This window comes from Muscardinus avellanarius, assembly GCF_963383645.1.
Source record: "Muscardinus avellanarius genome assembly, chromosome: 16".
NCBI classification, from domain to species: Eukaryota; Metazoa; Chordata; class Mammalia; order Rodentia; family Gliridae; genus Muscardinus; species Muscardinus avellanarius.
In genome coordinates, this window is record NC_137802.1 from 16,214,283 (window position 1) to 16,235,421 (window position 21,139).

General features: G+C 51.1%; 1 protein-coding gene across 1 annotated transcript; it reads right to left on the reverse strand.

Annotated features, from left to right (window-relative positions):
* Nucleotides 1–321: 321 nt before the first annotated feature.
* On the reverse strand, nucleotides 322–19,317 carry ACAP1 (ArfGAP with coiled-coil, ankyrin repeat and PH domains 1; the record flags this gene model as incomplete). The annotated part of the gene is made up of 22 exons (XM_080713092.1): nucleotides 322–422; nucleotides 1,279–1,328; nucleotides 1,642–1,752; nucleotides 1,846–1,955; nucleotides 2,882–3,054; nucleotides 3,583–3,752; nucleotides 3,854–3,948; nucleotides 4,053–4,122; nucleotides 5,375–5,586; nucleotides 5,684–5,807; nucleotides 7,916–8,016; nucleotides 8,101–8,152; nucleotides 12,888–12,997; nucleotides 13,088–13,162; nucleotides 13,276–13,371; nucleotides 13,484–13,528; nucleotides 13,649–13,832; nucleotides 14,102–14,160; nucleotides 14,246–14,299; nucleotides 14,502–14,621; nucleotides 18,722–18,779; nucleotides 19,265–19,317. The coding sequence occupies 22 exons, from the start codon at nucleotides 19,315–19,317 to the stop codon at nucleotides 322–324; spliced, it is 2,223 nt and encodes a 740-aa protein (XP_080569218.1).
* Nucleotides 19,318–21,139: the final 1,822 nt, after the last annotated feature.

The following is a 21,139-nucleotide window of genomic DNA, read 5'->3' on the forward strand; positions in this document are numbered from 1 at the left end:
CCACGCGGGCGGGCGGGCGGGCGGGCGGCCTCCCGGGGCTGGACGGGTCTGGCCACGTAGCCTAATCCCCAGGGCCCCGCCCCCAGCGCTAGGGCTGGGGCCCGAGCTGCCGCTGCACTCCTCCGGGAGTGACTCGGGCTCCCAAACTCCCAGCCGCTCCCCTGCACCCCAAAGGCCAAAGGCCGCAGCGCCAAACACCCTGCCAAGCCCTAAGGTGGCGCCCCATAAATGAGCCAGGAAGGGAAGGGCCCCAGAATCAGCCCAGAGGCTTTAATGGAAAAGAGGCCTGAGGTTGGGAGGGGTCCAGCCGAAGGCCTGGAATCAAAGCGTATGGAGGTCATGACTACGCCTGCTCAGCTTCTCCGGGTCGTCTGAAGCCATGAGGGAGAAGTCTCGGAAGATGTCGAGATACGTCTCATCTCCTGAGAGGGGAGGGAGGAAAGGCTGGGAGGCCGGACTGTCGGGCCCCAGACCGAAAGAGTGTAGCGAAGGGCCTCAGAGCGAAGGCAGGGCAGCTCAGGCCTGGTAGGGGCCAGTGGTTGGAGCATGGGTGGACAGAACTCCCTGAGCACAGAGCCCCCACCTATTCGTTTTCTTTCTTTCTTTCTGTACTGGGGATTGAACCCAGGACACCCTACCTCGTGTGTGTGTGTGTGTGTGTGTGTGTGTGTGTGTGTGTGTGTGTGTGTGTGGTATTGGGGGTGGAACCCAGAGGCTTTCTACCTCCGGGCTATACTCCCAGACCTATTTTCTATTTTATTTGGAAACAGGGTCTCACTAAGTTGCTGAGAGCCTCACTAAGCAGCTGAGGCTGGCTTCGAACCTGTGCCATCCTCTCTCCTGTCTCAGCCTCCCAAGCGCAGGGATTACAAGCTTGCACCACCACGCCCTGCTCGACACCCTACCTCTTAAACACACCCCTAGCCGTGTGTGTGTGTGTGTGTGTGTGGGGGGGGGGGGGTACTGGGGATTGAATCCAGGGACATTCTACTCTGAGCTATACCTCCAGCCCTATTTTATTCTTTATTTTGAATCAGGGTTTCACTAAGTTGTTGAAGTCCTCACTAAATTGCTGAGGCTGGCCTCAAACCTGTGATCCTCTTGTCTCAGTCTCCCAAGAACTGGGATTAGAGGAGTGTCACCCACCTGGGCACTTCGGATGCCCCGCTGTGTATATTTGTTGACTTAAATCGCTGGGGCATTAGCTGAGACAGGTCACCAAGGACCAGAAGCCCAGATATGGGCCGGGGTGGGGCGGGAGATAGGTGGATACTTTACCTGCCTGGCCCTGGGCCGCTTCAGCCTCCCTCATCTTTGCCAACCGTAGCCTGAAGGAGAGGGAATTGGGGAATGACATCCTTGAAGCTGGATAGTGTTTCGTTCGTCTTTCTCCCCAGTGTCCAGTGCTTAAAAAACACCTGTCAGCACCATCAGTTCCCGCAGGATGGCTCTCAGGACAACTCCCATCCTGTAAGCCTCCCTGCTGGCCTTCCTGACTTGCTGGCACTCCAGTCCAAGCATCCTTCCTCTGGCCCCGCCCATGAGCTGACCCAGCCCCTCCCTTGGCCCGCCCTCTTCCAGGCCCGCTCCAGTCTGGGCCTTAGCCCCGCCCAGAATGGAAAATCCTACAGCGATTCTCACAGGGTCACGATGTCAGCGTTGGCTGTTTCCATGGCAATGGTCAGAGGGTCCCGGCCTTCACAGTCCCGAGCCCCCAGGTCGGCCCCCCGTTTCAGGAACAGGCATGCAAGCCTGGGGAGGACAGCCAGGTTTAGTCCCCCCACCCCAGCCCTCACCTGGTCCAGAGCCTCCCTCCCCATGGCTACCATTCCCAACTGGCCCTACCCGGTGTGGCCAAGAATGGTTGCATGGTGAAGCGGGCCCCTGCCAGCGCTGTCTGCTTGGTTCACGTTGGCACCATTCTGAAGGAGAAACTCGCAGGCCAGAAGAGAGTTCTGCATCCAGAAGTCAAGGAGGAGGATTGAGAATGGCTTTGTGTGTGTGTAGTAGGGATTGAACCCAGGGACATTCTGCCTCTAAGCTATATTCCAAAACTCCAAGCCCTATTTTTTTTTTTTTGAAACAAGGTCTCGCTAGGTTGATGAGAGTCTCACTACTTGCTGAGACTGGCCTGGAACCTTCCATCCTCCCGTCTCAGCTTCCCAAGTGGGATTACAGGTGTGGGTCACCATGCCCAACTTTGAGGGTGGCATCTTTAGAGTAGGCTTGGTTCTAGACCTTCACACACACACACACACACACACACACACACACACACATTTTCGGTACTGGGGATAAAACTCAGAGGCATTCTATCTCTGAGCTTCACCCCCAGCCCTATTTTTTTAATTCTTTTTTTTTTTTTTTGGCAGAATTGAGGATGGAACCCAGGGGCATTCTACCTCTGAGCTACACTCTCAGCCCTCTTTTTTTAATTCTTTTTTTTTTTGAAACAAGGTCTCACTAAGTTGCAGAGGGCCTCACTAAGTAACTGAGGCTGTCTGCAAACCTTGATCCTCCTGCTTCAGCCTCCCAAGTACTGAGATTACAAGGATGTGCCGCCACGCCTGGGTGTATTCATATACTAAATCCATGAGACCACCTTATGAGGCATCCTATCCCTATTTTGTAGATGAGGAAACAAAGGCACAGAAAGATTAATAACTTGTTCAAAGTCCCATTAAGTGTTAAGAGTCTGGATTCGAACTCAGATTCTCTGGCTCCAAAGCACACACTCTTAGCAACCAGTCACTGTGACTTCTTTCTCCCTGTGGGGCACAGACCCTAGGGAGCAGTGTTGGGAAAGCAAAACCTGGATCAGGAGTAGGAATCAACAGGGAGGCGTCTTAGGTTGGGGTTGGGAGGTCAATGTGGTTCTTACAGCAGCTGTGGCCTGGATCAGCGGTGTAGCATTCTTCTGATTGCCGTTGACCCAGTTGACATCAGCCCCATGGGCAAGAGCATCCGCCATGGTGGGAAGGGACGGAGGGTGCCCAGCGGCTCGAAACAGCAGGGCCCCAGGGTGCAGGCTTCCCAGGTCCTCGGAGGAGGCCTCTGTCAGGGGGATTTGGTTCTGTTAGGGGGAGCTAGTGCTGAGGCTGGGAAGAAAACTCTGAGCACAGTCTCCTGAGGCCGTGCTGGGATGGGTCACTTGCAAGTTGTGGGAGGCCTTCGTGACTCAGGATTGTGATGACGTGCAGTGACACGGCTGTGAATATGTGAAAAGGTGAGGATGTGTGTATGCGGGACCCCCAGGGTGTGGGAGATGGCATCATTCACCTCATCCTGCCCAACCACCCTGACTGGCTGTCAGAGGTGAGCCTCATGTACTCAGCCTCGGGCTCACAGCTTCTGCTGCAGCCAAGCCCACGCCCTCCCTCCCAGGCCTCTGGAGATCCCAAGCTCATCCCATGCCTGCCTTTTCTCATGCTATGGGTACCCCTCCCTGTCCCACACCCCACTGTAACCCCCTGAAACTGTAGTGTGGTCCGACACTGGGCCTCACACTCCACCTCCCCGCGGGGCTTGGTGCGGCGCTGAGCCCAAAGAAGATGCCTAGTCGATGTCCACCCAACCCTATACCTGGCTTGGATCGGAAGCTCCCCTGCCGGGGCCTGATGGAAGGTTTTGGGGGCACAGGAGGATGCCCCTTCGGTGGCCCCTTGCCACATCTTCGCCCTCGAATCTCAGGCAGCTTGGTCAAGAACTTCTTCTCCACGTATTTCGCATGAATCCAGGCCTCCTTCTCCTGCCTGGGGGAGAGCAGCAGGAAGGGGCAGCGTTCCCTCTTCCCACCCCAGGTCTTTCCTTCTGCTCCCCGACCCCTCAGCGGGCACCTGTAGGCCAGCCTCACCGGGAGCAGCTGGGCCCAGGCTTCTTCACGGCCATGGCCTCTACGCGGGCCTCGTAGATCTGGTTGATGACGACATTTCCCAGCTCGCACATCAGCTTCAGGAGGCCGAGACAGACAGAGAGGGTAGGGCTGAGTGTCTGGGCCCTTGGGGCTCTTGAGTTCTGCTCACCCACAGACTTCACAAATACCCCCAAGTTACCTTCACTAGTTCTGGCTCCCATGAATCAAGGGTCAGCGACCGGACTTTGGAGAAATGAACACCTAGGCTCCTGGAGGGCCAGAGGGGAGTCATGCCCTCTGTAGGCCGTCTGGAGAGCTGCTGCTGCTCCAGAAAAGACCTAGAGGCAAGGCCTGCTGGCGGGCTGTGCAGGGGAGCTTTGACCCGGCTCTACAGGATCCTGCCTGTTCAATGTCCCTTCTTCCCTATGTTTCTTTCTTTCCTTTTTCTTTTTTTTTGTGTGTATGTGTGTAAGAGAGAGAGAAATACTAGGGTTGAACCCAGGTGCATTCTACCATCAGGGTATACTCCCAGACCTATTTTATATTTTATTTGGAAACAGGGTCTCACTAAGTTGCTGAGAGCCTCACTCAGTAGCTGAGGCTGGCTTCCAACCTGTGCGATCCTCCTGTCTCAGTCTCCCAAGCGTGGGGATTACAATCGTGTGCCACCATGTCCGGTCCCTTAGCCCTATTTATTTATTTATTTTAATTTTTTTTTTTTTTTGGTGGTACTGGGGTTCCTGGAAGCCCTTCTACCTCTGGGCTACACTCCCAGATCTATTTTGTATACTTTTTAATTTGGAAACAGGGTCTCTTAAGCCAGCGTACACGGCTGGCTTCGAACCTGCGCGATCCTCCTTGTCTCTGCCTCCCAAGCGTGGGGATTACAAGTGTGCACCACCACGCTCGGCCCTTAGCCCTATTTATTTATTTATTTATTAAAAAAATATTTTGTGGTACTGGGAATGGAACTCAGGGGCATTCTACCTCTGAGTTACACCCCAGCCCATTTTTTTATTTAGAAACAGGGTCTTACTACGTTATTAACAGCCTCACTACATGGCCGAGGCTGGCTTCAAATTTGCAATCCCCCTGTCTCAGTCTCCCAGGTGCTGAGGTTACCAGCCACCTCACCGGGCTCCTACATTTCATTTTGAAGCCCTCGTCCTCTCCAGCCACCTCCCTTCTCTCATGGCACTTTGGTGTGGATGACTCGGTGGCATCCCCTTTCCCTTTTCTTGTACCAGACTCACTGGTGGTTCTGGCTGCTACCCTTGCCAAAGCCTCACAATGTCCCGCTCTGGTCTTCACTGGATCCCCTGCCCCAGCAGCCCTGACTCATGTTTCCTCCAACCCAGCCAATAAATTCCTCTGGGCATCCCCCAGGCCTAGGCAGACCAGGATGCTTGGCTGGGACCTGGCGCTCAGTAACAGAGCCAGAATCTAAAAGACAAAGCCAGGCGGAGCAGAGAGGGGCGTGTGTGGGCAAGAGGTCTCCTGCTCAGGGCCTTGGGGAATGACCTGTGGATGCCGGAACACTCAATGCAGAGGGTGACACCGAGGTTGATGCTGGCCCACTCGGGGGCTGGCTCCCGGCAGTCGCAGCACTGGGCATTGCCCTCCACACTCTGCACCTGGCCGGCCACCTGCCCGAGTCCCCCAGGTTCCCTTCCTCTGGCTGTCCCGCCACAGCCCAGGGTGGCAGCAGAGCCCAGGGCTAGGTGTCCTGATCCCTGGGAGAGGCAGAGGAAGAAAGGAAGATCAGGAGGCCTAAGATAAGGGGTGCCCCATCCCCCAGGGCGGCAGGCCCTGCACCCCCATGTGAGGTACCTGGCCCAGGCCCCGGGGGCTGTCTTCGAGGCGAGCCTGGCTGAAGGCAGAGGCGATGCTGCTCTGCACAGCGCTGATCCACAGCTGCAGGAGGCGCTCAGAGTCGGCCTGCAGGAGGCAGGACCTGGGTGGGGGTGAGGGCGATCAGGGAGGGCCTCAGGCCTGGGGAGCCTCGTGGCAGGATGGGCAGGCTGATGGTCAGCCAGTATTCAGCTGGTTCTAGGGTACTGAAATGCAGGTGGCCCCTGCCTTATTTTGATGGTTCGACTTAGGATTTTGGTGACTTGACCGTTGTATGGCAGCATAATCACACGATCGTTCAGATTTTCACTTTTAGTATTCAATAAATGCTATGGGATAGTCAACACTTTATTATAAAACAGACTTTGTATTATGTGAGTTTGCTCAACTACAGGCCAATGTAAGTGTCTGAGACCTTTAAGAAGGTAGGTGAGGCTAAGCTGTGATGGTTGGTAGATTAGGTGTATAAAATGCATTTGCTTTTTTTTTTTTTTTCCTGCAGTACTGAGGATGGAAACCAGGGGCATTCTACCTCTGAGCCATACTCCTGGTCTCACTGAGTTGCAAAGGGCCTCACTAAGTAGCTGAGGCTGTCCGCAAACCGCAATCCTCCAGTCTCAGCCTCCCAAATGCTGGGATTACAAGCATGTGCCACCACGCCTGGGTCTGTTATTTATTTAATTTAATTTTTTTTTTCAGTACTAGGGATTGAACCCAGGGGCATTCTACCTCTGAGCTACACCCCCAGGCCTATTTTTTGAAACAAGGTTCATAAAGTTGTAGAGGGCCTCACTAAGTAGCTGAGGCTGGCCTCAAAACCAAATTTGTGATCCTCCTGTCTCAGCCTCCCAAATACTGGAATTACAAGCCTGCACTACCATGCCTGGCCTGTTATAATTAATTAATTAAGTAACTTATTTATTTATTTACTTTGTGGCGCTGGGGATTGAACCCGGGACATTCTACCTTCAAGTTATACCACCAGCCCAAGTTTAATTTTTTTTTTTTTTTTTTTTGTACTGAGGATGGAACCCAGGGGCATTCTACCTCCAAGCTATACCCCCAGACCTTATGTAATCTTTATTACAAAAAGCTGCAAAGGGCCTCACTAAGTAGTAGCTGAGGCTATCCTCGAACCGTGATCCTCCTGTCTTAGCCTCCCAAATGCTGGGGTTACAAGTGTGTGCCACCACATCCGGCTTCCAATTTTTTATTCTTTATTTTGAAACATGGTCTCACTAAGTTGTGGAAGGCCTCACTAAATAGCAGAGGCTGGCCATGAACCTGGATCCTACTTTCTCTACCTCCCAAGTAGTAGAATTAGAAACTTGTGCCACCACACCCAGCTCTGTTATTTATTTTGAAACAGGGTATCACCAAATTGCTGAGGGCCTGGCTAAGATACTGAAGTTGGCCTGGAACCTGCGATTCTCTTGTCTTAGCCTCCCAAGTACTAAGATTACAAGTGTATGCCACCAACTCAGCTACAGAAGGCTCACTGGGATGCAACCCACTATAAGTAGAGGAGCACCTATACTTCTATACCAATTGGGAATATCCTTCTAAATATCCCCCCTCTTCTTCCCCTCCCCAGTATGCTCCCCCTCCCATCTAGCCACCAAAAGGTGAAGGCCTGGAGCTGCACAAGGGTGGGGGGCTCTACTGCGGTCACCCTGCCTTTCTGGTTGCTAAATCTTTAGCGGAATTAGACTATCTTCTCTGGGAGCCGGGCGTGGCGGCGCACGCTTGTCATCCCAGCATTCTGGAGGCTGAGACAGGAGGACCGCGGTTCTCAGACCGCCTCAGCTACTTAGTGAGGCTCTTTGCAACTCAGTGAGACCCTGTTTCAAAATAGAAACTAAAAAATAGGGCTGGGGGTGTAGCTTGAAGGTAGAATGCCCCAGTTTCCATCCCCAGTTTTTTATTTTTTTTATTTTTTTTATTTTTTGGTGGTACTGGGGGTAGATCCCAGCGGCTTTCTACCTCCAGGCTATACTCCCAGACCCATTTTATATTTTATTTGGAAACAGGGTCTCACTAAGTTGCTGAGAGCCTCACTAAGTAGCTGAGGCTGGCTTCGAACCTGCGCGATCCTCCTGTCTCAGCCTCCCAAGCGCGGGGATTACAAGCGTGCGCCACCACGCCCGGCTCCATCCCCAGTACTTAAAAAAAAAATTTTAAAAGAATATCTTCTCTAGAGACTCTACTCACTTGCTAGTGGACACCACCTCAAAGCAGAACCGCCTTTCCGAGTCTGGGCAGAGCTTGACTGTGCAGAGACGAAAGTCGTCCACCACCACAGTCACAGGGTCCTGGCAAGAGAAGACAGGGAGACCCACGTTAGCCACAGGCGAGGACGGAGCCTCCCTGGGGCCCAGGCACCCAGGACTACCTACCTTGTACTTCTTCTGGTAAACGAGCTGGTTTCTCTGGATGGTGAACCAGCGTCTGGAGGAGGCGGAGAGAGTTAGAGATGAAGCCCAGGGCAGCTGGGCCTTTTGCCCCATACGGGTTTTGCTGAGACAGAAAACTGGGCTGATTGTCCTGAGACATTTCGGAGGAAGGTGGGCATTGTGCAGATTGGGGGGCATCTAAGGGGTGCTCCTCACAACTTGGACAACCCAGATTTGATGTTTTTATGAAGATGACTTTTCAGCAGATAGCATTAAGCTTCGTTGTTACTGTTTTTGTCATGCTGGGGATTGTTGTACACCTCTGGCCCTACTTTATTTTATTTTTATTTAATTTTGGGTGGTAATGTGGTTTGAACCCAGGGGCATTCTACCTTCAAGCTACACCTCCAGCATTAATTTATTTATATTTATTTATTTATTTATTTATTTATATTGGTGGTACTGAGGGTGGAACCCAAGGGCCATCTACCTCTGGGCTATACTCCCAGACCTATTTTATATTTTATTTGGAAACAGGGTCTCACTAAATTGCTGAGAGCCTCACTAAGTAGCTGAGGCTGGCTTTGTTGTTGTTGTTGTTGTTGTTGTTACAGGTTTTTATTTATTTTATTTTATTTTATTTTTTGGTGGTACTGGGGTTCCTGGATGCCCTTCTACCTCCGGGCTACACTCCCAGACCTATTTTTACATTTTTATTTGGAAACAGGGTCTCCTAAGCCAGCGAATGCGGCTGGCTTCGAACCTGCGCGATCCTCCTGTCTCTACCTCCCAAGCGCAGGGATTACAAGCGTGCGCCACCACGCCTGGCCTGAGGCTGGCTTTGAACCTGTGTGATCCTCCTGTCTGAGCTTCCCAAATGCGGGGATTACAAGTGTGTGCCACAACACCCGGCTTTTTTTATTATTTTTAATTTATTTTGTGGTACTAGGGATTGAACCCAGGGGTGTCCCGCCTCTATTTCTTTTTTTTTTTTCTTTTCTTTTTTTGTGTGGAACTGTGGATGGAACCCAGGGGCTTTCTACCTCCAGGCTACGCTCCCAGACCAATTTTATTTTACTTTATTTTTGGTGGTACTGGGGTTCCTGAAAACCCTTCTACTGCCGAGCTACACTCCCAGACCTATTTTATACTTTTTATTTGGAAACAGGGTCTCTTAAGCCAGCGAAGCTGGCTTCGAACCTGCGTGATCCTCCTGTCTCCACCTCCCAAGCACAGGGATTACAAGCATGCGCCACCACACCCGGCCCCCAGACCAATTTTATATTTTATTTGGAAACAGGATCTAACTGAGTTGCCAAGAGCCTCACTAAGTAACTGAGGTTGGCTTCAAACCTGTGCAATTCTCCCGTCTCAGTCTCCCAAGGACTGGGATTACAAGTGTGCGCCACCACGCCCGGCTCTTATTCCTTATTTTGAAAGAAGGTCTCACTAAGTTGCAGAGGACTTCACTAAGTAGCTGAAGCTGGTTGAGAACCTACAATCCTCCCGTCTCCGTCTCCCAAGTACTGGGATTATAAATGTGTACCATCACACCCAGCTCTTATTTTTATTTTGAAAACAGGGTCTCATTAGGTTGATCAGAGTCTCACTACTTGCTGAGGCTAAAAACCTGTGATCCTCCTGTCTCAGACTGCCAAATACTGGGATTACATTATGTGTGTGTGTGTGTGTGTGTGTGTGTGTTACTAGGGATGGAATCCAGGGGCATTCTACTTCTGAGCTTCACTGCCAGCCCTATTTTTTATTCTTTATTTTGAAACAGGGCCTCACTGAGTTGCAGAGGGCCTCACTAAGTAGCTGAGGCTGTCCGCGAACCGCGATCTTCCTGTCTCAGTCTCCTGAATGCTGGGATTACAAGTGTGTGCTACCACACCCAACACATTATTTTTTATTTTGAAACATGGTCTTGCTAAATTACCACACTTTGGCCTTGAACTGGTGATTCTCCTGTTCCAGTCTCACAAGTACTAGGATTATAGGCATGTGCCACTATGCCCAGCTAACTGTGCAACTCTTTCTTTCCCATCCTTCCTCCCTTCTTTTTCTTTTCTTTCCCCTCCCTCCCTCCCTCCCTCTTTCTTTCTTCCTTCCATCTTTCTTTCTTTCTTTCTTTCTTTCTTTCTTTCTTTCTTTCTTTCTTTCTTTCCTCTTTCTCTTTCTTGTGGTTCTGGGGATAAACCCAGGATGGGGGCATTCTGCCTCCAAGCTATACCCTCAGCCCTTTTATTTTTTATTTCAAAACACGGTCTCACTAGCTGGGCGTGGTGGTGCACACTTGTAATCCCAGTTTTCGGGAAGCTGAGACTGGAGAATTGCAGTTCGCGGACAGCCTCAGTTACTTAGCGAGGCCCTCTGCAACTTAGTGAGACCCTGTTTCAAAAAGTAAAAATACTAGCCAGGTGTGGTGGCACATGCTTGTAATCCCAGCATTCAGGAGGCTGAGACCCGGAGGATCGCGGTTCACAGACAGCCTCAGCTACTTAGTGAGGCCCTCTGCAAATCAGTGAGACCCAGTTTCAAAATAAAGAATAAAAAATAGGGCTTGGGGTGTAGCTTGGAGGTACAATGCCTCTGGGTTCCATCCCTAGTACCACCAAAAAAAAAAAAAAAAAAAAAAAAAACAAGGTCTCACTAAGTTGCTGAGGCTAACCTCAAACCTGTAATCCTCCTGTCTCAGCCTCCCAAGTCCTGGGATTACAGGTGTACACCACCAGGTCTGGCTTAATATTCATTCATTCTTTCTTTCATTCTGGGGATTGAACCCAGGAGTACTCTACCTCCAAACTACACCCTCACCGGATTTTATTTTTTATTTGGAAATGGTCTTAAGTTGCTTAGGAGTCTTGCTAAAATAGCAAGGCTAGCTTTGAACCTGGGATCCTCCTGTCTCAGCTTCTAGAATACTGGGATATAGGTGTGTGTCACCATGCCCAGCTTCTTCTTCTTCCTTCTTTCTCTCTCTCTCTTTTTTTTTTTTTTTTTTTGGTGGTACTGGGGTTCCTGGAAGCCCTTCTACCTCCGGGCTACACTCCCAGACTTATTTTTACATTTTTTATTTGGAAACAGGGTCTCCTAAGCCAGCGCTCGCAGCTGGCTTCGAACCTGCGCGATCCTCCTGTCTCTGCCTCCCAAGCGCGGGGATTACAAGCGTGCGCCACCATGCCCGGCATTTTTTTTTTAAATAAAATAAGTTTTAGCCGGGCATGGTGGCACATGCTTATAATCCCAGCATTTGGGAGCCCGAGACAGGAGGATCGCAGTTTGTAGACAGCCTCAGTGAGGCCCTTTGCAACTCGGTGAGACCCTGTTTCAAAATAAAGAATAAAAATGGGGCTGGGGTATAGCTCGGAGGTAGAATGCCCCTGGGTTCCATCCTTAGTACTGTTAAAAAAAGAAAAGAAGCCGGGCGTGGTGGCACACGCTTGTAATCCCCGCGCTTGGGAGGCAGAGACAGGAGGATCGCGCAGGTTCGAAGCCAGCCACGCGCGCTGGCTTATGAGACCCTGTTTCCAAATAAAAAAGTATAAAAAATAGGTCTGGGAGTGTAGCCCGGAGGTAGAAGGGCTTCCAGGAACCCCAGTACCACCAAAAAAAAAAAAAAAAAAAGAAAAGAAAAGAAAAAAAAAAAAAAGAATCTCAACATAAATCAGGTGTGGTGGCACATGCCTATAATCCCAGTACTTGGGAGGCTGAGACAGGAGGAGCTTTGGTTCAGGGCCAGTCTCAGCAACACAGTGAGACTCTGTTTCAAAATAAAGCACAAGCTGGGTGAGGTGGTGCACCTTTATAATTCCAGTACTTGGGAGGCTGAGACAGGAGGATAGCAGGTTCATGGCCAGCCTCAGCCACCTAGTGAGGCCCTCCACAACTTAGTGAGACCTTGTTTCCAAATAAAAAATAAAATAGGGCTGGGGGGGAGGGGAGCTTGGAGGTAGAATGCCCTTGGTTTCAATCTCCAGTAACACAAAAAATAAAATTAAATAAAAGCCAGTGTGGAGGTGCATACTTGTAATCTCAGTATTTGGGAGACTGAAACAGAAGGATCACAGGTTTGTGGCCAGCCTCAGCTGCTTAGTTAGGCCCTCTGCAACTTAGTGAGACCATGTATGTATGTATGTATGTATGTGTGTATGTATTTATTTGTAGTACTGGGATGAAACCCAGGGGCATTCTCACCTCCAAGCTACACCCCCAGCCCTATTTTTTATTCTTTATTTTGAATCAGGGTCTCCCTGAGTTGCAAAGGGCCTCACTAAGTAGCTGAGGCTGTCCTTGAGCAGCGATCCTCCTGTCTCAGCCTCTCAAATGCTAGGATTACAAGGGGTGCATCACCACGTCCAGCTACTAGTGAGACCCTTTCAAAATAAAGAATAATGAGCTAGGCCTGGTGGCACATGCTTGTAATCCCAGTACTTAGAAGGCTGAGACAGGAGAATCATGCAGGTTCAAAGCCAACCTCAGCTACTTAGTGAGGCTCTCAGCAACTTAGTGAGACCCTGTTTCCAAATAAAATATAAAATAGGTCTAGAAGTGTAGCTCAGAGATAGAAGGCCCCTGGGTTCCATCCCCAGCACCACAAAAAATAAAAAATAAATAAAAATAAAATAAAAAATTGGGCTGGGGGTTGTAGCTTGGAGGTAAAATGTCCCTGGGTTCAATCCCCAGAAAAAAAATTAAATTAAACTGGGACCCTTAAGTGCCCATGGATCCAATCAAAATCTAAAAAACTTAATTGGTGTGTCTGGCTGATTGGGGTGTCCCCTCCTCACCTGCTCCAGGTCTTAAATGCATTGCTGGCCCGTTTGAAGAGATGTCCTTCCATGACCAGACCACCAGGCCCCTCTCTCAGGCTGGGCTCCGGCTCTTCCCCACCCAGCTCCTGAGGGCACAGGAGAGCCAAAGGGCAACTGAGGAGGCCGGGGACGAGGCCCCGCGTCCCCTGCCTCCTGCACTCAGCCTCCGTCCTCACCTTCTGTTTCAGCAACACGTGTCTCTGTTCCATGTCCCTCTTCTCTCGTGCGGAATTCAAGACCAGCTGGTGCAACTGGGCGTAGAAGGGGCATCTCAGATGTCCAAGCCTCCTTCAACCAGGCCAGGCCAGTTACCTCAACCCATAGCTACCTCGACCAGCGGTCTGCCCCCCCACCCAGCCCCTACCTGGGCACTCAGCTCTTTGCGATACGGGGACAGCCGGCTCAGCTCCTCGTGGCCCTGCTGGAAATAGGTAGCCTGGGCCTCCACCAAACTCAGCACCTGGAGGACGAGGCCAGAGCAGGTGGAGCTGGGGAAGCACCTCTCCCTCCCTCTTCCCTCCTGCCCTCAGCGGGCTCCTTCCCACCTGGTCCTCCCCATCGCTGTAACTCACAAACTCCATGATGTCAAATTTCCTCTTGTCCTCGATCACATTGATCTGAGGGCCCCAAAAGACCTCAGGTCAGTTTTGAAGCCATAGTGCCCCCTCCCACTGCACACCAGGGACTCCCCAACCTCCAGCTACCACCCAAGGCCCTGGTCCGGGGAGGACAGGCACCTGCAGGGCGTAGTCCAGGGCCCGGCCCCGGTACCCAGCTCTCGCTGTCCTCAGAGCAGCTCCGGCCTCCTCTGCCTCCTGGGTTCGGCGCCTGGGGACCTCCGCATTGTGGGCAAGGGCAGCCTCTAGGCTCTCGGCCCCCCGCCAGAAATCCCGGCGAGCCTCTCGGAAACCCCGGAGGCCTCTGGGAGAGGCAGATAACACAGAATCACAGATTCGCCCATCTGCCCCGGCAGAAAGGTCCCGGGATGAGGGCCCCCACATCCTTCCCCTTAGTCTAGGTACACTTGGTAATCCAAGGGGATATTTGGGACAAAGGGATAAAAACCGGGCCACGAGAACCCCCCAATCTCACAACTCCTTCAATCAGAGGGGCCCGGGTGACTATGGGAAGAGGGCTGAAGAGCTGATTTCTGGGAGAAAAGAATAAGGCCCCCTTCCCTCCCATCTCACTCCTTGACCAGGGTCTGGATCTGCTGCTGCAGAGAGTGCTGGGTGGCATCGAGAAGCTCCTGAAGGAAGCAGACGTCAGCAGGTGGGGCTGGGAGCACGGATGGCCCCGCCCTGTCCCCCTCCCGCCTCGCCCACCCCACTCACTGCATGGCTGTCCAGCTTGTGGCTCAGGCTCCTGGTGAATTTGTCCAGACATTCCTGGGCAGGAAGAGGCAGAGACAGTCCCGTGCCTGGGGTGGCAGGGCCCTCCCGCTGCAGACCTGACCTAATGGCTGTCTCGGATGGCAGCCCCAGTCCTGCTGGCCCTGAAGACCCAGGAGGATGGCGTTTTGGGAGCCCTTTTCCACGGTAGCCCCTCATCCTGGCCCCCAGCACACACTCGTTCAGACCCTCCACATACCGCCATCATGGGCTCTGGTGGACCAAGGTGGGCCAGATCACAGAGGCCAACCACGAAGGCGCGGCTGGCGGCAAGGTAATGGCGCCCGCTTTCCAGGAGGCCAGTGCCCAGCTTGAGGAGCTGGGGAGAACGAGGGCAACAGGGAGCGGTTCCATCAGCCATCACACCAAGTGACACCCTCCACCCACAGCGCCCCACTTCTCCTCTTGCTCAGGGTGCACCCGCACTGTCTGACCTTGCTGACCTTCCCCGGAGCTCATCCCAGCTCTGCCCCATTGGTGTGGGGGGGACTTGGGGGTGAAACCCAGGAGCATTCTACCACTGAGCTACACTCCTAGCCCTATTTTTTACTCTATTTTGAAACAGGGTCTCACTGAGTTGCAAAGGGCCTCACTAAGTAGCTGAGGCTGTCCACCAACCTCCTGTCTCAGCCTCCGAATGCCGGGATTACAAGCGTGCGCCACCACGCCCGGCTTCTGCCCCATTCTTAACACACACCTGCTGTCCTCTCATCCTCCTTCGTGGATCCCACTGCCCTGTGCCAATAAAGTCCCTGCCCATTCGCCTCAGCCTATTGCCAAAGCCACTCTGAGCTTTGTCTCCAAAATGTCTCTCCCTGTCCACTCCCGGTGCCCCTCTCTGCCTTGCCCACCTGCTTAGACGAAGGACTCCAAAGAAACTCCGTCCTCCGGTGTCTGGCTCATAGTGGGGATTGTCTACATTGCTGGATTCAATTTTAAAGTCTAAGTCTGGGGATGTTCTTCCCTTCCCCGCTTTCCCATACTGGGGATTAACCCAGGGGCTTTCTACCGCAGATATACACTCCCAGCACTATTATTTATTTATTTATTTATTTATTTACTTTTGCGGTACTGGGGATGGAACCCAGAGGGTTTCTACCTCCGGGCTACAATCCCAGACCTATTTTATATTTTACTTGGAAACAGGGTCTCACTAAATTGCTGAGAGCCTCACTAAGGCTGGCTTCGAACCTGTGCGATCCTCCTGTCTCAGCCTCCCAAGTACTGGGTTTACAAGTGTGCATCACCACGCCTGGCTCTATTTTATTTATTTATTATATATTGTGGTACTGGGGCCGAGCGTGGTAGTGCAAGTTTGTAATCCCAGCATTCGGGAGGCTGAGACAGGAGGATTTCGGTTCGCAGACAGCCTCAGCTAATTAGTGAGGTCCTATGCAACTTAGTGAGACCCTGTTTCAAAATAAAGAAAAAAAATAGGGTTGGCGGTGTAGCTCAGAGGTAAAATGCCCCTGGGTTCCATTCCCCGACCCCCCTCACAAAAAATTATTGTGGTACTAGGGACTGAACCCAAGGGCATTCTGCTTCTGAGCTACACCCCCAGCTTTATTTAATGTTTATTTTGGAACAGGGTCTCACTAAGTTGCAGAGGGTTTTGCTAAATTGCGGAAGCTGGCCTCAAACTTGCAATCCTCCTATCTCGGGCTCCCAAGTACTGGGATTACACACGTGTGCCCCCATGTCTGGCTTGGGGCTGTCCCTTTCTGGGCTCACTGAATATCCCCTTGTAAACATTAACTGGTCACAAGGTCAGGGCCAAGTAGGGCTGTTGGGTGTTCTGGAGTCCTTACTATCATCCCCGCCCCTGATCAACAAAGAAGACTTGATAAACCAGAGGGCAATGATTGTCCTGAGGAGGGGTCTGAAAGAGCCAGGTGGTTAAGCCAAAACCCAGAGGTAGTCTCCTGATGGAAGCCCTCATTATCTGTGCAGGGCTACAACTCCATTGCCCCTGAGAGGATACCCTGGGCTCTGGCTGGAGCCACCACATCTGGGATGGAGTTCAGCCCAGGGTGCAGGAGACCACTGGGGAGGCTTTGTGAGGAAATGCAGGGCTGCAGGAGCTTTGGGTCCAGAGGTGCTCACTTTTCTTTTGTGAAACTGAACAACATTTTCTGGAGTTTGTGAGATTTCAGGGGAATACAGCTTGATTTGCAAGTGGCTAGCAAGATCGGTAATGATCAGGAAACTGGCCAAGACAAAATCTTCTGGGTCCATGACAAGGGACAAAGATGTTCACAATTCACTGTGGATCTGGCGACTGAGTGTCTAGTTTCTTTCTTATTGACCTCAGCCCTACCCTTTAGATCAGTGAAGACTTTTCAGAAGACTGACCTGCTAACAAACTGGTACATCCAAGAGATAGAATAATACTCAACAATAAAGAGGAACTTTTTTTTTTTTTCAGTACTGGAGATGGAACCCAGGGGCATTCTACCACCCATCTACACCCTTGCCCTATTTTTTAGTCTTTATTTTGAAACAAGATCTCACTGAGTTACAAAGGGCCACGCTAAGTAGCTGGGGCTGTTCACAAACCTCGATTCTCCTGTCCCAGTCTATTAAATACTGGGATTACAAGCATGCACCACCACCCCCAGCTAAAAAAAAAACTACTATATGTGTGTGTGTTTGTGTGTGGTATTAGGGACTGAACCCAGGGGCTTTCTACCTTTGAGCTACACCCCCAGCCCTTATTTATTTATTTATTTATTTATTTATTTATTTTTGCGGTACTAGGGATGGAATCCAGGGGCATTCTACCTCCAAGCTACACCCCCAGCCCTCCCGATTTTTTATTTTTTGTTTTGAAACAGGGTCTCACTAAATTGCAAAGGGCCTAAGTGGCTGAGGCTGTCCATGAACTCATGTCCTCCCGTCTCAGCCTCCCCAACCCTGGGATTACAAGCATGCACCACCATGCCCAGCTTCTAATTTATTTTAAATTTTTATTTTGGAACAGGGTCTTGCTAGGTTGATGAGAGTTTCACTATATTGCTGAGGTTGGCCTTGAAACTGGAAACCTCCTGTGAGACCCGGTCTTGCAGAGTTTCCCAGGCTGGTCTCGAATCTGTGACCTTCCTGTCTCAGCCTCCCAAGTACTGGAACTAGAGGTGTGTACCATCATGTCTGGTTGGTCTATAGACTTTATTGTTAATTGTATTAATTAATTAATTAATTAATGTAATTAATCTTGTGCCAAGATTAATTTCCTGGTTCTGATAATATAATAGAGTTATATGAGATGTCACCATTGGGAAGCTGGGTGATAGGTATATGTGCCCTCTTTTATTTATATTCTTTCGAGTCTATAATTAGCTCAAAAGAAAAAGTTTAATTAAAAAATAAATGAAAGATGGCTGGTAGTGCATGCTTGCGATCCCAGGATTTGGGAGGCTGAGGCAGGAGGATCATGGTTTGAGGACAGCCTCAGCTACTTAGTGAGGCCCTCTGCAACTCAGTGAGACCTTGTCTCAAAATAAAAAGCTAAAAATAAAAACTAAAAAAAATAAAAACTAAAAGTAGGGCTGGGGTGTAGCTCGGAGGTAGAATGCCCCTGGGTTCCATCCCCAGTACCGCATAAATTAAATAAATAAATAAATAAATAAATATGAAATAAGGCTGAGGGTATAGTTCAGAGATGGAATGTCCCTGGATTTAATCCCTAGTGTCACAAAGAAGAAGAAAAAAAAGAAAAAGAAAGAGGAAAGAAAGAAAAGAACAAAACCACCCTTTTTTTTTTTGTGTGTGTGTGTGTGTGTGTGTGTTTGTGTGTGATGCTGGGATTGAACCCAGGGGCATTCTACCTCCTTAATTACACCCTCAGCCCTTTTTATGTTTTGAGAGGTTTTTTTTTTTTTTTTTTCTTTCTTTCTTTCTTTCTTTCTTTCTTTCTTTCTTTCTTTCTTTCCTTTTTTTTTTTGTGGTATGGGGAATTGAACCCAGGGGCACTCTATTTCTGCTTCTGAACTATACCCCCAGCCCTATTTTTAATTCTCTATTTTGAAGCAGGGTCTCACTAAATTGCAGAGGCCCTAAGTAGCTGAGGCTGAGCACAAACCTGCGATCCTTGGGTCTCAGCCTCCCAAGTACTGGGATTACAGGGATGCACCACCATGCCCAGCTTTTGTTTTGAAACAGGATCTTGCCAGGTTGCTGGAAGTCTCACTACATTGCTGAGACTGGCCTCAAACCTGTGATCCTCCTGTCTCAGCCTCTCAAGTACTGACAGGCATACACCACCACACCTGGCTAATACCACCTTTTTGCTTCTATACAGTTCCCAAAATATCTGCCCTACAATGCAGTGAGCAACCCTGGCACTCATTCTCAGCCTCCGACTTTCTCCCTGGCCCAGTCCTCTAATCCTTAATGAGTTCCGAGGTCACCTCTCCCTATCACCTTTTCCAGACGGGTCTCCAATTCTGATACTTCAGCTTCCACCAACTCAATCGAGGCTCTGGAAAGGGAGGGACGAATCACAAGAGCCGAGCTCAGGTCCACCAGGTTGGGGCCGGGGTCGTGGGGGTGGGAGGTACAGGGGAGAAGGCCCCTGGCTTGAGAAGGGCCACCCACCTGCCCGCGCGGGCTCACTCACTCTGTGCGGTATAAGCCAGCGCAGCCCAGGCCAGAGCCGGAAGAGAAGGGAGGTGGATGTGGCCAGGGCAGGAAGCTGCTAACCGCCCAGAGCAGGTGCTGGGGGAGGGGCAGGGGTCCCAGTCGACGACAGAGGAGGGAAAAGCAGCTCCGGGTGCTGGAAGGCACTGACAGCGGAGTGCATCTGAGGCCCCCAGTTTGATAGCAGACCTTGCACTCGGGCCCACCACCCCTCTCTGGTGCCTTGAAGGCCGACTCCCTGGAAGGGGGTCTCGGCCTGGGGAAAGCTGTTGGGACCTGGGGGACCTTCCCCTTCTTGGCCTCCCAGCCAGACCTGCACACACTTACCGGAAACGGGGGGAGTCCTTGAGACACTCTTCAAAGTCCAGTTTGATGGTCATCTCGGCTCCTGAGCAGCCCGCGAGGGCCAGGCAGGTGGGGCGGCAGGCAGAGGCGCTCCCTGCCCCAGGAGGGGCCTCGAGGAGGAAGGAGGAAGGGGTCCTCTGCCGGGTTGAACCTGGGAGCACAATTCTTCCCCCAAGGAAAAGGGGTGTCGGAAGAGGAGCTCTCGCCCCACACTTTCAGGCCGTTTCGGGAGGGGCAAGGGTGGGGCCTGGGTGTGGGGGGGTGAGATCAGAGAAGCCGCAGCCCCGCCCCAGAGACTATCTGCTGTCACTTTCCTCCTGGGGCCCTGATTCCTCTCTGCCTCTTCCTCCTTTAGTGATGGGGTTTGGGGGAAGCATGACGATCTAGGTTCAAATCCTGGCTCTGCTACTTCCAGGCAGTGTGACCCAGGCAAGTGTCCTCACCTGGAAGTGGAGAGGTACACCCCTCCCCCCGGAGCTGTAATAAAGAAGAGGGTTACATTTTGGGTTCACTAATGAATTGTACCAGCCATTGCCACCCTGCTGCGCTGCCGTTTGGGCCTTCTCAAGATCCTGGATTCTCGCGGAGTCGGTCCCTGCGCTGCTCCGGTTTCCTTCTCTCTGCTTTCTTGGTTTCCTGCCTGCAGTGCCCCTCCCACCCCACCCCTTCCTTGATGGAGCAGGCCCAGCCGGCCGTCCAATTCACTGCACTCCGACTCCTGCTCTTCTCTTTATTGTCTACCCCTAGAGTGGTAGGGACCGGGGAAGCTTGTCTTCACCCCACCCCAGCTGGCTACATTTTCCATGGTCTGGGTTCCTCTTCCTGAGTCCACTGGAGCCGCAGAGTTTCATCTAGAGAGAGGAGGTGGGGTCAGTGGCTTTCGTGTGTGTGTGTGTGTGTGTGTGTGTGTGTGTGTGTGTGTGTGTGTATAGGAGAAGTACTGGGAATTGAACCCAGGGCATTCTACCTCTGAGCTACACTCCCAGACCCATTTGAATTTTTGTTTTGTAACAGGGTCTCATGAGCTGGGCATGGTGGCACGGGCCTACAATCTCAGTACTTGGGGGGTTAGACAGGAGGACCCTGCCAAGTTCGAAGCCGGCCTCAGTAACTTAGTGAGGCTCTCAGAAACTTAGTAAGACCCTGTTTCCAAATAAAAAATAAATAAGGCCGGGCGTGGTAGCGCACACTTGTAATCCCCGCGCTTGGGAGGCTGAGACTGGAGGATGCACAGGTTCGAAGCCAGCCTCAGCTACTTAGTGAGGCTCTCAGCAACTTAGTGAGACCCTGTTTCCAAATAAAGTATAAAATAGGACTGGGGGGTGTAGCCTGGAGGTAGAAAGCCTCTGTGTTCTATCCCCAGTACCACAAAAAATAAAAATAAAAAATAAAATAAGTCTTGGAGTATAGCTCAGAGGTAGGATGCCCCTTGGCTCAATCCCTAGCACCATAAATTAAAAAAAAAAAAAAAAGAGCCGGGCGTGGTGGCACAAGCTTGAAATCCCCATGCTTGGGAGGCGGAGACAGGAGGATTGCGCAGGTTCGAAGCCAGCCTCACTGGTGTAAGAGACCCTGTTTCCAAATAAAAAAAATATAAAAATAAGTCTGCGAGTGTAGCCCGGAGGTAGAAGGGTTCGATCCCTAGTACCACAAAAAAAAAAAAAAAAAAAGAAAGAAAAAGAAAGAAAGTAAAAGAAAAAAACAGAGTCTCACTAGGTTGTTGAGGGTGTCACCAAATTGCTGAGGCTGACCTAGAACCTGTAATCCTCCTGTCAGCCTCTCAAGTACTGGGATTACAGGCATGTGTCACCATGCCTGACTGGATCAGTGGCTTTCTTGAAGCAGACATTAAGAGCT